The 13,872-nt window shown below is 47.1% G+C and overlaps 1 protein-coding gene across 1 annotated transcript in view; it reads right to left on the minus strand.

Moving 5' to 3' along the window:
* Positions 1–256: 256 nt before the first annotated feature.
* LOC144592211 (thrombospondin-4-like) overlaps positions 257–13,872 on the minus strand; it is a 109,754-nt gene continuing 96,138 nt past the window's right edge. Inside the window, 2 exon segments of the mRNA XM_078396736.1 lie at positions 257–403; positions 9,853–9,992. Coding sequence (XP_078252862.1) covers positions 357–403; positions 9,853–9,992 — 187 coding nt within the window. The 3' untranslated portion in view covers positions 257–356.

Consider the following 13,872-nt stretch of genomic DNA (forward strand, 5'->3'; position numbering starts at 1 on the left):
CTATATTGGTGAAAGAAAAAACTACTTTGCATTGTCATAACAATAAATAAACTTGCCATTAATAGCTGATTCAATTATTTAAAATATTTAAAGCTAATACCAATTTTTAATTTTTTTTGTTGTCAAGCAAAAGCAAAAACATCAAAGAATGTGATTAAACATGGCTTCTTCAAATTGTTTATTGTACTTTGTAATACGTATCCAACCCGACTGTCTCAACGACAGTCTATCTCTGTGGCGATTACGTTTCTTGCTAAACACATTTCATTTTTCACAGCTGTTTTTCCCACTCAGATATTCAGGACCATCTCCGCATGGATTTCTCCCCGACAGTCTTTCCTCTCACGAGGAATTGGCTACAACCGCTGTGCTCCGTAGTCTTGGAAGTCCTCCGGAATGGTATCTGAAAATAGAAGCAGGGATGTTAATGGCATTTACGGGAATTTTGGCCAGATCCATGGATATGTCTGGAATGGTGGGATCTGGATCAAGTGCAGCTAAGAAGCTTCCAAGATGTCGCACGACCCATGCGGCTATTTGCGTGCTAGCCACAGAAACATACGGCGTGGAAACAGGTCCTTCACCCCAACTTGCCCACACTGGCCAACATGTCCCGGCTACACAAGTCCCAGCTGCCTGCGGTTGGCCCATATCCCTCCAAACCTGTCCTATCTAGGCTTGTATACACTGGAATTTAGAAGGATGAGAGGGGATCTTATCGAAACATATAGGATTATTAAGGGGTTGGACACGTTGGAGGCAGGAAACATGTTCCCAATGTTGGGGGAGTCCAGCACCAGGGGTCACAGTTTAAGAATAAGGGGTAGGCCGTTTAGAACGGAGATGAGGAAAAACTTCTTCAGTCAGAGAGTTGTGAATCTGTGGAATTCTCTACCTCAGAAGGCAGTGGAGGCCAATTCTCTGAATGCATTCAAGAGAGAGCTAGATTGAGCTCTTAAGGATAGCGGAGTCAGGGGGTATGGGGAGAAGGCAGGAACGGGATACTGATTGAGAATAATCAGCCATGATCACATTGAATGGTGGTGCTGGCTCGAAGGGCCGAATGGCCTATTCCTGCACCTATTGTCTATTGTCTATCCATGTGACTGTCTAACTGTTTCTTAAACTTTGTGATAGTCTCTGCCTCAACTACCTCCTCTGGCAGCTTGTTCCATACACCCACCAACCTTTGTGTGAAAACGTTATCCCTCAGATTCCTATTAAATCTTTTCCCCTTCATCTTAATTCCATGTCCTCTGGTCCTCGATTCCCCTACTCTGGGCAAGAGACTGTGCATCCAACCGATCTATTCCTCTCATAATTTTATACACCTCTATAAGGTCACCCCTCATCCTCCTGCAGACCTCCTACAATCACTTATGAATCATTCTACAGCAATTAGAGAGCAGTGCTGAACTACTATCGACCTCATTGGTGACCCTTGGACTATATTTGATCGGACTTTACTGGCTTTACCTTGCACTAAACGTTATTCCCTTATAGGCTGTAAATGGCTCGATTGTAATCATGTATTGTCTTTCCGATGACTGGTTACCACGCAACAAAAGCTTTTCATTGTACCTCGGTACACGTGACAATAAACGAAACGAAACTAAATGAAATAAAAGTAAATGTGGATAAGTGATGGTCTGGGCATTGTGTTCGGCCTGTTCCTGTGCTGTACCGAGAACGAGGTGGATCGTTGGGAACAATGGGGGGGGGATGCGGGGGGGGGGGGGGGGGGGAGGAGGGGATGGAGGGAGGGGTAGAGGCTGCTGCGGCAGGATTTTTCGTGGTACTTTTTTGTAACTTTGTCGGCACCAGAAATGTGGCAACTCTCATGTACTCCCCAGGTGAGGTCTGCTGTGTGATCACTGTACCTAGGAACCATGTGACAATAAGCCAGGTTCAGCTCCAACTCCATCATCAAGTTTGCTGATGGCACTGTGGTGGTGGGCCGGATCTCCGACAACGATGAGAAGGCCTACCGGGAGGAGGTGGCTGATCTGGCACTCTGGTGTCAGGACAAAGGCCTCCTCTTGAATGTCACAAAAACTAAGGAGCTGATTGTAGACTTTAGAAGGGCTCAACATCCGAGGACGTACACGCCACTGGAGATAAATGGGTCTACTGTGGATAGGGTGAGCAGCTTTAAATACCTGGGGATCCACATCACAGAGGACCTGACGTGGACAACACACATTGCCGTACTGGTGGGTAAGGCAAGGCAGCGCCTTTACCACCTCAGACAGTTGATGAAATTCAGAGTCTCTCTGAGGATCCTTCAGTGCTTCTACTCTGGGGCTGTAGAAAGCATCTTGTCTGGGAACATCTCAATCTGGTTTGGGATCCGCTCTGCCCAGGACAGGAAGGCTCTGCGGAGAGCAGTGCGTTCGGCTGAACGCACCATGGGAACTACACTCGCCCCCCTGCAGGACCTATACATCATGAGGTGCAGATCCAGAGCCAGCAACATTATGGGGGACCCCTGCCATCCCAGCAACGGACTGTTCCAGCTGCTACGGTCAGGCAAACGCCTCCGCTGTCACGCTGTGAAAATAGAGAGGATGAGACAGAGTTTCTTCCCACAGGCCATCAGGACTGTCAAATCTCATATTACCAGGGACTAATTTAATTTACTGTATTAATTTATTTTTTGTGTTAAAAATGTTTTTTTTCTCTATTGTATTTTGTAGTTTTAGCACAATCCGCATTTCACTTCACTTTCATTTCACTGCACATCTTGTATATGTATGTGACACATAAACTTGGCTTGGCTTGACTTGACTTGGTATCATTGAAGCATTCTTTCCCCACTGCCACATACTACAGTGAGATTTGTGTGAAGTACGACTGATCTGAAGCTATGATTAACTGCACATTGTTTTTCACTTTGAAGAATGGAATTTGCCGTTGTTTCTCAGCCAGCATTGTGAAGCTTAATGTGCGAGCGGGGAACCACAGACAGATGTTCACCCATTGATGTGTAATAGAGGAAAAAAACAATTATCGCCTTGTACTTTCCCAATAAGTACGCAATTTTCCGTAGATTCAATATACCACTTGGGTTGGTATATGACAAAAATAGTATTTTTAAATCAAGGCTGACTTTTCAAACATTTAAGAAAAGTTTCTGCCTTACAGCCAAGTCAAGTCAAGTCAAGTCAAATTTATTTGTCACATACACATACACGATGTGCAGTGAAATGAAAGTGGCAATGCCTGCGGGTTGTGCACAAAAAGAATTACAGTTACAGCATATAAATAAAGTTAATAAGTTACTATTAGTGTCGACAAAAATTTAGTCTCTGGGGTTATAAAAGTTGACAGTCCTGATGGCCTGTGGGAAGAAGCTCCGTCTCATCCTCTCCGTTTTCACAGCGTGACAGTGGAGGCGTTTGCCTGATCGTAGCATCTGGAACAGTCCGTTACTGGGGTGGCAGGGGTCCCTCATGATCTTACTTGCTCTGGCTCTGCACCTCCTGATGTATAGGTCCTGCAGGGGGACGAGTGTAGTTCCCATGGTGCGTTCTGCCGAACGCACTACTCTCTGCAGGGCCATCCTGTCCTGGGCAGAGCTGTTCCCAAACCAGACTGTAATGTTACCGGACAGGATGCTCTCTATAGCCCCAGAGTAGAGACCCTGGTTCGATCCCGACTACGGGCGCCGTCTGCACAGAGTTTGTACGTTCTTCCCGTGACCTGCATGGGTTTTCTCCGAGATCTTCGGTTTCCTCCCACACTCCAAAGACGTACAAGTTTGTAGGTTAATTGGCTTGGTAAAATAGTAAATTGTCTCCAGTGAGTGTAGGATAGTGTTAGTGTGCGGGGTGATCGCTGGTCGGCACGGACTCAGTGGGCCAAAGGGCCACGCTGTTTCTGCGCTGTATCTCCAAACTAAACTAAAGTGTCTATATTCAATGCACATACAAACATATGCGATTTAAACCCGTGAAGATTTTCAGGTGCTTTCATTTATTTTTGTTAACAGATAGAGCTCTTAAGGATAGCAGAGTCAGGGGGTATGGGGAGAAGGCAGGAACGGAGTACTGATTGAGAATGATCAGCCATGATCACATTGAATGGCGGTGCTGGCTCGAAGGGCCGAATGGCCTCCTCCTGCATCTATTGTCTATTGTCTATAAATTCATAAGTTATAGAATTAGGCCATTCGGCCCATCAAGTCTACACCGCCACTCAATCACGGCTGATCTATCTCTCCCTCCTAACCCCATTCTCCTGCCTTCTCCCCATAACCCCTGACACCCGTACTAATCAAGAATCTATCTCGGCCTTAAAAATATCCACTGATTTGGACTCCACAGCCGTCTGTGGCAAAGAATTCCACAGATTCACCACCCTCTGACAGGATTAATCACTTGTAACTGAACTGGAATTGAGAGGTTACAAGGAAATACCTTTATGCCTAAATTAGGAGGAAGATTAATTTCAGATTCGAACGATTAAAAACATCATCTGGTCCTACCCAACAAATTACTAGGCACATGGTTTCCCAAGTTCAGCTTCCCAAATTGCTAACTTGATTTGATTAAATTCAACCCTCGATTAAATTTGATAGGACTTGGGGAAGCTTTATTCAATATTTTCACATAATATAAGTTGTTCCCTCTCCAGCCATTATAATAATTTTTTACCTTTATTTGGTGGAACAGATTTAACGACAAACAGGGGTCTAAACTGTTGACATTTTAATTTTAATTTTTTTTTTGCAGCCCAGATTCTGTTTTTTTTTTGTTTTGTTTGTTTTGCATATTTTAGTTTAGGGGGGGGTAAATTTTCTTTTTCTTTTTTTCTTTTTTCTTTTTATCTCTTTTAAAAATATATATAGAAGTTCTCTTTTAACCTTTTATCTATAATTACATAGAGACTGGGAGGTCTATACCCTATATGTATTTTGAAACTGGATTTATATTAAGGCTACATTTGTTGTTAATGTAATCCTGATCCCTAGGTATCAATATCACTGTTATGCTTATTTTTTTTGAAATGTAATAAAAATATTTGAAAAAAATAAATAAATAATTCATATATCATAACATATATCATATATATACAGCCGGAAACAGGCCTTTTCGGCCCACCAAGTCCGTGCCGCCCAGCGATCCCCGCACATTAACACTATCCCACACCCACTAGGGACAATTTTTACATTTACCCAGCCAATTAACCTACATACCTGTACGTCTTTGGAGTGTGGGAGGAAACCGAAGATCTCGGAGAAAACCCACGCAGGTCACGGGGAGAACGTACAAACTCCTTACAGTGCAGCACCCGTAGTCAGGATCGAACCTGAGTCTCCGGCGCTGCATTCGCTGTAAAGCAGCAACTCTACCGCTGCGCTACCGCTGCTCCTGTGCTAGAATTACTAGCCTCCTCTGCACGTCCTTGGAAGACAGCCCACACATAGCCACGGAGACAGATGTCAACATGATGCACGATGATACAGAGACGCTGCCTGACCCACTGAGTTCTTCACGCACTTTGTGTTTGGCTCAGCAGTCCAGTGTAATACGGTGGCGCAGCGGTAGAGTTGCTGCCTTACAGCACCAGAGACCCGGGTTCCATCCCGACTACGGGTGCTGTCTGTACGGAGTTTGTACGTTCGCCCCGTGACCCGCGTGGGTTTTATCCGAGATCTTCGGTTTCCTCCCACACTCCAAAGACGCACAAGTTTGTAGGTTAATTGGCTTGGTAAAATGATAAATTGTCCTTAGCGTGTGTAGGATGATGTTAGTGTACAGGGTGATTGCTGGTAGGCGTTGACTCGGTGGGCTAAAAGGCCACGCTGTTTCTGCGCTGTATCTCTAAACTAAACCAAAGTGTCTAAATTCAATGCACATACAATTTAGACACTAGGTTAATTGGCTTTGGTAAAATTGTAAATTGTCCCTAATGTGCGTGGGATGGTGTTAATCTGTGGGGATCGCTGGTCGGTGCGGTCTCAGTGGGCTGAAGGGCATGTTTCTGCACTGTGTCTCTAAACTAAACAGTAACACTTTAGAAAGCTTGTCAAGTCAAAATTATTTTTATTAGGTTTGTAGGTTAATTAGCTTGGTATGAATGTAAAATCCGTCCTATACGTCCTAGTGTGTTTAGGATAGTGTTAAAGCACGGGGATCACTGGTCGGCGCGGACTCGGTGGGCTGAAGGGCCTGTTTCCCTGCTGTATCTTGAAACTAAACTGAACTAAAAATAGAATAAGAGCAGGGGTAGGTCACCGTCAGGGCCGTCTTAACGCATGGGCCTGATGGGCACTTGCCCGGGGGCCCACGAGCATAGGGGCCCCATGCTGATCTGTGTATGTTAAGTGACTTGCAATAAATAAATACTACTTTAAAAATGTAGTTTCAATAAGTGCTTTTTTCCGCAACATTTTCGGTCACTAAGTGCTTCTCACAGCGATCTGTAAGTGCTTTTCGCAACAATGTAGCACCCTAAGTCCATCGCTAAGTGCTTTTCGGTAAGTGCTTTTCGCCAGCACGACAGGGGGGGGCTGGTAGGGAAAGGGGGGTGGGGGAGAGAAACGGTAGGGGCCCCAGTACACTGCTTTGCCCGGGGGCCCATAATGCTGTAAAAACAGCCCTGGTCACCGTGCCCCTCAAGCCTGCCCCACCATCCAATACACTAGGTAGAGCTCTAGGGGCTAGTGGAATCGAGGGATATGGGGAGAAGGCAGGCACGGGTTACTGATTGTAGATGATCAGCCATGATCACAATGAATGGCGGTGCTGGCACGAAGGGCCAAATGGCCTCCTCCTGCACCTATTTTCTATATCATCATGGCATGATCTACCTCACACTTCATCTCCTCTTCTGTGTCAGTTTCGGCTCTATCATGCATCTGTACACTCGATTGTAATCATGCATTGACTTTCTGTTGACTGGATAGCAAGCAACGAAAGCTTTTCACTGTACCTCGGTACACGTGACAATAAACTCAACTAACTAAACTAAACTTTAGATTTTAGAGGTACAGCGTGGAAACAGTCCCTTCGGCCCACCGAGTCCGCGCCGACCAGCGTTCACCCCGTACACTAGTGCTATTGCACCCCTTCGAGACAATTTACAATCTACAGAAGCTAATTAACCTGCTGACCTGTGTAGGAAAATAACTGCAGATGCTGGTACAAATCGAAGGTATCACAAAATGCTGGAGTCATTCAGCGGGTCAGGCAGCATCTCAGGAGAGAAGGAATGGGCGACGTTTCGGGTCGAGACCCTTCTTCAGACTGAAGAAGGGTCTGGACCCGAAACGTACCCCATTCCTTCTCTCCCGAGATGCTGCCTGTCCCGCTGAGTTACTCCAGCATTTTGTGAAACCTACTAATCTGCTCGTCTTTGGAGTGTGGAATGAAACCTGAGCACCCGGAGAAAACCCACGCGGTCACAGGGAGAACGTACAAACTCCGTACAGACAGCACCTGTAGTTAGGATGCAACTAGCAGCTACTAGCAACTAGCAAGTACAGCTGGCGCTGTAAGGCAGCAACTCTACCGCTGCAGCACCACCGATTCCTCCTCATATGCCTCAGTCTCTCAAACCTGTATTTACATTGTCTTAAAACACTGCCAGTGGTTACGTCGGTCGGGGACGAGCTGTCTGTCCGTGGGTGCGTGGGGAAGAGAGTGGAAGTTTTGTTGCCTCCATCACAGTGAGGGGGTGTTTGGAGGTCACTGTGATGGACGTTTGTGTTGGGGTCGTGTGTCTTGTGTTCTTTTTTTCTTTTTTTGTGCGACTGCTATGTAATTTCGTTCGGTACCTTGGTACCGAATGACAAATAAAGCTCTGTTGACTGTTGACTGTTAACTCTCGGGGTAAAAGAATGACAGAAAATTACGACTCAAGGGAGATGTGGAGACGAGAACAACAAGGTCTCCCAGACAGCTTTGACTGTTCTTGCACTTGTTCAGCCCTGTGAAGTTTAGAGTTTAGAGACACAGCATGGTAACTGGCCGTTCGGCCCATCAAGTCCGCACCGACCATCGATCACCCATTCACACCAGTTCGATTATCCAACTTTCCCTACGCACCAGGGCTATTTTTTACAGAGGTTCATTAACCCTACAAACCCGCATGTCTTTGGGATGTTGGAGGAAGTGGGGCACCTGGAGAAAACACAGGGAGATCGGCACAAAATGCTGGAGGAACTCAGTGGGTCAGTCATCATCTCCAGAGAAAAGGAATAGGTGACGTTTCAGGTCGGGACCCTTCTTCAGACTGCCTTTTCACAGGGAGAACGTGCAATCTCCACACAGACAGCACCCACAGTCAGGATCGAACCCGGGTTTCTGGCGCTGTGAGGCAGCGGCTCTCTCTCCCTCCCTCTACGCTTAACTTGAGGAGCAACCTGTGCAAATGTAATAGAGTCATAGAGTGATGCAGTGTGGAAACAGGCCCTTCGGCCTAACTGGCCCACACACCGGCCAACAAGTCCCATCTACACTAGTCCCACCTGCCTGTGTTTGGCCCATATCCATGTAAATCTGTCCTATCCAAGTACCAGCCTCAATGTTTTTTAAACATTGCGATAGTCCCTGCCTCAACTATCTCCTCCGGCAGCTCATTCCATACACCCACCACCCTTTGCGTGAAAAAGTTACCCCTCAGGTTCCTATTAAATATTTCCCCCCTCAACTTATACCTATGTTCTCTGGTTCTCAATTCCCCTACTCTGGGCAAGAGACTGTGCTTCTACCCAATCTATTCCTATCATGATCTTGTACACCTTTTAAACTCGCTATGGGCCAAACGCAGGCAGGTGGGACTAGTATAGCTTGGACATGTTGGCCGGTGTGGGCAAGTTGGGCCGAGGGGCCTGTTTCCACACTGTATCACTCTATGACTGTTTGACTCTATGACCTCTATAAGATCACCCCTCATCATCCTGCGCTCCAGGGAATAGAGTTCCAGCCTGCTCAACCTCCCCATGTAGCTCAGGCCCTCGAGTCCTGGCAACATCCACGTAAATCTTCTCTGCACCCTTTCCATCTTGAGAACATCTTTCCTATAACATGGTGCCCAAACCTGAATGTAAAACACAACATGTTTTCTGTACAGTGTCTGAACCAAACTTTTCTCTTTGATGTGTGATATCATGAGAGGTAGAGTCATAGAGGGGAGATACATTTCCTCCTGGTGGATGCAACAAGGACTACAAACCATCATGGCTGCCAGCAAAAGACTACAAAACCCATAGTCAGCAGGGCTGCCTGCCCTGCTGACACTGATTGCTGCTGACACTGATTGCTGCCCAGCTGAACCAGTTGAGCTGATTGCGGGAGAGGGAGAGGGAGAGGGAGAGGGAGAGGGAGAGGGAGAGGGAGAGGGAGAGGGAGAGGGAGAGGGAGAGGGAGAGGGAGAGGGAGAGGGAGAGGGAGAGGGAGAGGGAGAGGGAGAGGGAGAGGGAGAGGGAGAGGGAGAGGGAGAGGGAGAGGGAGAGGGAGAGGGAGAGGGAGAGGGAGAGGGAGAGGGAGAGGGAGATATTTTGTAAGGAGGGAGATATTTTGTAAGGAGGGAGATATTTTGTAAGGAGGCAGCATGCTACAGTTTTGATTTAACTACCTGTTTTGATTTAACTACCTGTTTTGGTTTTGTGTACCTGTCTGCAAACAATTAAGTTTACCTGTTTTTGGAAAAGACTAAATATATGGAATTTAAGTTTGAAAACAAGAACTTTTCTGTCTTCATTTCCGGCACCCACACCTCCCAACCTTCAAGAGAAAAGCTCCCGACCTCTCAAGACATCACAGATGATACCTGTGCATTTCCAGATGTTGCCTTACATTGAGCACCCATCCCCAACATGTGTCCATGAAGAACGTTGTTTCTTACCATTGCAACGATACTTGAGGTTGGACCAGATGATGTTTTCTTGCGAGAAACAGAAGACCCCCAGCCGACCTCCTCTCATGGTGGTGTCTATTGTAACTGTAGAGTCAGCCACCAGATCCGAACCTTCGTAGAACCGTGCCCTGAGAAGAACAGAAATACCAAAACCCATGAAATCTTGCCTTTACATTCAGTCTCCATTTATGCATTTAATTGAGAAACATGGAGGTCCAATGGTTCAATGGTTCATTATTATCATGTGGACAAAGGTAAATTATTTTTTTATTGCTGGAGTAACTCAGCGGGTCAAGCAGCATCTCCAGAGAGAAGGAATGGGTGACGATTCTGGTCGAGACCCTTCTTCAGACTCGATCCGAAACATCACCCATTCAATAGACAATAGGTGCAGGAGGAGGCCATTCGGCCCTTCGAGCCAGCACCGCCATTCAATGTGATCATGGCTGATCATTCTCAATCAGTACCCCGTTCCTGCCTTCTCCCCATACCGCTATCCTTAAGAGCTCTATCAAGCTCTCTCTTGAATGCATTCAGAGAATTGGCCTCCACTGCCTTCTGAGGCAGAGAATTCCACAGATTCACAACTCTCTGACTGACATTCCTTCTCTCCAGAGATGCTGCCTGACCCGCTGAGTTACTCCAGCATTGTGTGTCTACCTGAGATCAGTAAGATCATTGTCATGCACAAGTACAATCCCCGGTTCAGCGCAGAATGACCAGACATAGCCCACTGTGCCCATATACAAGAGTGGCCAGGCCAGGACTTGGCACCGTTCCTCAGTCACAGCTACAGCTGCCATAAAGGCCCGTTGCAGCCGTCACCTCCGTCCGGATCGTCCCGCGATCCGTCGTCCCTCTCCTCGCCCGGCCCCCGTCGGCCTTCGCGCCCAAGGAGGTGCCGCCCGCAGCCGACCTTGAGGGTGCTGAAGGTCAAGTCCCCGGGGGTTCATCTCACCAGCCCTTTGTCCAGCGTCCACCGTCGCGGTCGATGATGGCGCCGAGCGACGGACGAGGACGGACCACGTGGGGGTGAGAACCGCCCTCCGGCCCGCCAAGGCCCGTGCCGACCATCGATCACCTGTTCACGCTAGTTCCGTGTCCTCCCAATTTCTCATTCGCTCCCTAAACCTCAATATACAGAGGGCCAATTAACCTGCAAAACCGCACGTCTCTGGGATGTGGGAAGAATCCGGGGCACCCGGAGAATCCTTGGAGCGTGGACTCACTCGGTGGGCCCAAGGACCTGTTTCTGGCGCTGTGTCTCTCTAAAGTCCCTCTAAAACCAACGCGGTCGCAGGGAGAACGAGCAACACCCCCCCAACATCTAACATCCGAGGGCAGGGTTTAACCCAGTTCGCTGACGCTGTGAGGCAGCAGCTCTACCAGCTGCGCCACTGTCTGTGGTGCCCTTGAATGTAATTCCCCAGCGGCTATGGCATGCCTGATTGCACAGTGAAACAAAGGGTCCAATTACAACAGAAAAGGAAGCAGATGGTTTTAGACATGACTGAATCCGTGATATTTATCGAGCCACTGTGCCACTTAAGCTGGAGGCAGAGATATGTGTTTCTTTCTGTCGAGTGTTAGAAAGCCAGTTGATGTTATGTTCACCATCAGATGCAAAAGTACTGACTCCCCACACACCTTCTACACAGAGTGGACCTAGTTCCTGGTTCATGCTGAGATTCTGATGTGTAAGCAGTTTAATAAATAACACTGTTATCTGCTGGATTGGGTTAAATCGCCTGAGGGGGGGGGGTTTGTGTTGTGAGCAATTTTCCAGTATTTTATTTTTCGTTTAGTTTTTAACTACCTTTTATTGTATGCACATAATGCCTTGGGATTTCCCTTAATCCCACTCACAAAGGACATTTCGATTTTAGTGATACAGCGCGGAAACAGGCCCTTCGGCCCACCGAGTCCGTGCCGCCCAGCGATCCCCGCACACTAACACTATCCTACACACACTAGGGACAATTTTTACATTTACCCAGTCAATTAACCTACATACCTGTACGTCTTTGGAGTGTGGGAGGAAACCGAAGATCTCGGAGAAAACCCACGCAGGTCACGGGGAGAACGTACAAACTCCGTACAGACGGCGCCCGTCGTCAGGATCGAACCTGAGTCTCTGGCGCTGCATTCGCTGTAAGGCAGCAACTCTACCGCTGCGCCACCGTGCCACCATTTCGTGGCACCATTTTGTGGCACCTGCTTTAGTTATCCCCTGCTTTCTTTACATTCTTTTCGGGCCCAGTCTAATCTCTGCTTCCTAAACCTTACATTGGCGACCTTGTGTGAGCTGAGCAAAAATAAATTTGCTGTGCAGTGGAATAAAGAACCATTGATTTTCCTTTTTTGACTACATATCAAATATCTCTCATCAACCAACCTGAACCTTTTCATATTTGTATTAACTTGCTTTGAATAGAGTCATAGAGTGATACAGCGTGGAAACAGGCCCTTCGGCCCAACTTGCCCACACCGGCCAACATGTCCCAGCTACACTAGTCCCACCTGCTTGCGCTTGGTCCGTATCCCTCCAAACTTGTCCTACCCATGTACTTGTCTAACTGTTTCTTAAACGTTGGGATAGTCCCAGCCTCAACTACCTCCTGTGGCAGCTTGTTCCACACACACACCACCCTCTGTGTGATAAAGCTACCCCGTCAGATTCCTATTTAATCTTTTCCCCTTCACCTTGAACCTATGTCCTCTGGTCCTCTATTCCCCTACTCTGGGCAAGAGACTCTGTGCATCTACCCGATCTATTCCTCTCATGATTTTGTTCACCTCTATAAGATCACCCCTCATCCTCCTGCACTCCAAGTAATAGAAACTCGTCCTACTCAACCTCTCCCTGCAGCTCACACCCTCTAGTCCTGGCAACATCCTCTCTGAACCCTTTCAAGCTTGACAATATCTTTCAGATAACATGGTGTGTCTTAAGGGCCTGTCCCACTTAGGCGATCTTTCTGGCGACTGCCTGCGACTGTCAAAGTCGTAGCAGATCGCCGAACTTTTCTTTTACCCGACGACAATGACCACGACAGGTCGAGATTACACCGTCTTCAGAAACATCGCGAAAATTCCCACGCTGTCAATGCTTCTCGGGCGTCCGTGTTTTCGCTGAAATCACTGACAAGTCGGTAAGTACTTGAGAGTTTTGAACTATAACACCTTGTATGGGTTACTTAAAAACCAAGCTTCACTGTAACAAGGCATAAACTGGATTTACTTCCAGTTTACTAATAGCTGTATTAAAAAAGAAATTTAAAGTGGTTCGGTGGATTTTTGTGAAAAGTGTGTGGGCATTCTTTGAAAATGTAAGGGAGATGCATATCTGGTTTCCGGGTTGCATATCTGGGTTGGGAGCCCACTTTAAATGTAATGGCTGACGGCCATAAACATCGCGAAATTCCCACGCTTACCTGACCGCCAAACTGTCGCCTCCAATCTACCTGTGAAATGTCCTGACGGTAAATAAATTGGTTAAACACAAGCGTTTTATGGTATTTTGAAATGACTTTACTTATTTTAATATTATGTGCTTCTAAATGCATCTAAGAGAACCTAGCAAACCTGGGGACAGCGTGCGACAGCGCCCGCAATAAGCAACGATACCTGGCGTCAAGCCAGCTGTCGCCGAGAGATTTCAAACCGTTTGATTTCTCGGTGACGTGCTGAGATCCACTACGATCTTTGGAAGACTCCTCACGATCATGCCCGCGACACCCCGGCGAACTGTCGGCGACAGCCTAGTCACCGGCAGTCGCCTTAAAATCGCCGAAGTGGGACAGGCCCTTTAATTATCGGGAGAGATTGGACGGACTTAGATTTTTTTTTCCTGGAATGCTGGTAGTCGAGGGGAGACCTGATAGAAGTACAAGATTATGAGAGGCATAGATAGATAGGCTAGACAGTCCAAACCTTTGTTCCAGGTAGTATAAGAAAATAACTGCAGATGCTGGTACAAATCGATTTATTCACAAAATGCTGGAATAA

The sequence above is a fragment of the Rhinoraja longicauda genome, chromosome 3, assembly GCF_053455715.1.
Source record: "Rhinoraja longicauda isolate Sanriku21f chromosome 3, sRhiLon1.1, whole genome shotgun sequence".
In the NCBI taxonomy this organism is placed as follows: Eukaryota; Metazoa; Chordata; class Chondrichthyes; order Rajiformes; family Arhynchobatidae; genus Rhinoraja; species Rhinoraja longicauda.